Here is a 644-nt window from a genome sequence, read left to right as displayed (position 1 = left end):
TGTGTCGGGTGGCTCGTCTCTTCTCTCTCCTTCGTTTTGCACGGGGAATCGGGAAGCTGTTGTTGTCCCTCATGATGTCACTTCCTGTCCTCTTTAATGTGGGGGTCCTTCTCTTGGTCCTCGTGGTGGCGTCCTCGATCTTCGCCATGTTTAACTTTGCCTATGTGAGGAAGGCGTACACGATCGATGACATGTTCAACTTCGAGACATTCTGGAGTAGCTTCATATGTCTGATTATGACCACCATGACGGCGTCCTGGGGCGGTCTGCTGATGGCGCTGACAAACACACCGCCGGACTGCGACCCCTTTGAGGAGCACCCGGGATCCACAGTCACGGGAGACTGCGGCAGCCCAATGCTCGCCATCATCTTTTTCTGCACCCATGTGGCCCTGTCCCTCCTGCTGATTGTTCACCTGTACGTTGCCGTCATCCTGAAGATCCTTGAACCCGACAACGGCACGCCGCTGAGCGACGACCAGCTCCAGATGTTCTATGAGATCTGGAGGAGGTTCGACCTCGAGGGATCGCAGTCCATACAGTACAGGTGAGTCCAGATCCAACAGCACAGGTGAGTCCAGAATCCATACAGCACAGGTGAGTTCAGAATCCATACAGCACAGGTGAGTCCAGAATCCATACAG

At 54.5% G+C, this 644-nt stretch overlaps 1 protein-coding gene across 1 annotated transcript; it reads left to right on the top strand.

Moving 5' to 3' along the window:
• Nucleotides 1-5: 5 nt before the first annotated feature.
• LOC121940064 (sodium channel protein type 4 subunit alpha B-like) lies at nt 6-635 on the top strand (the record flags this gene model as incomplete). Its single annotated transcript, XM_042482934.1, has 1 exon — nt 6-635. A coding segment is annotated over one exon (546 nt), but the record flags the coding sequence as incomplete, so codon positions are not given.
• Between the last annotated feature and the right edge of the window lie 9 nt (nt 636-644).

The sequence above is a fragment of the Plectropomus leopardus genome, unplaced genomic scaffold (assembly GCF_008729295.1).
Source record: "Plectropomus leopardus isolate mb unplaced genomic scaffold, YSFRI_Pleo_2.0 unplaced_scaffold73293, whole genome shotgun sequence".
NCBI lineage: Eukaryota > Metazoa > Chordata > Actinopteri > Perciformes > Serranidae > Plectropomus > Plectropomus leopardus.
This window is presented reverse-complemented; position numbering and strand designations above follow the sequence as displayed.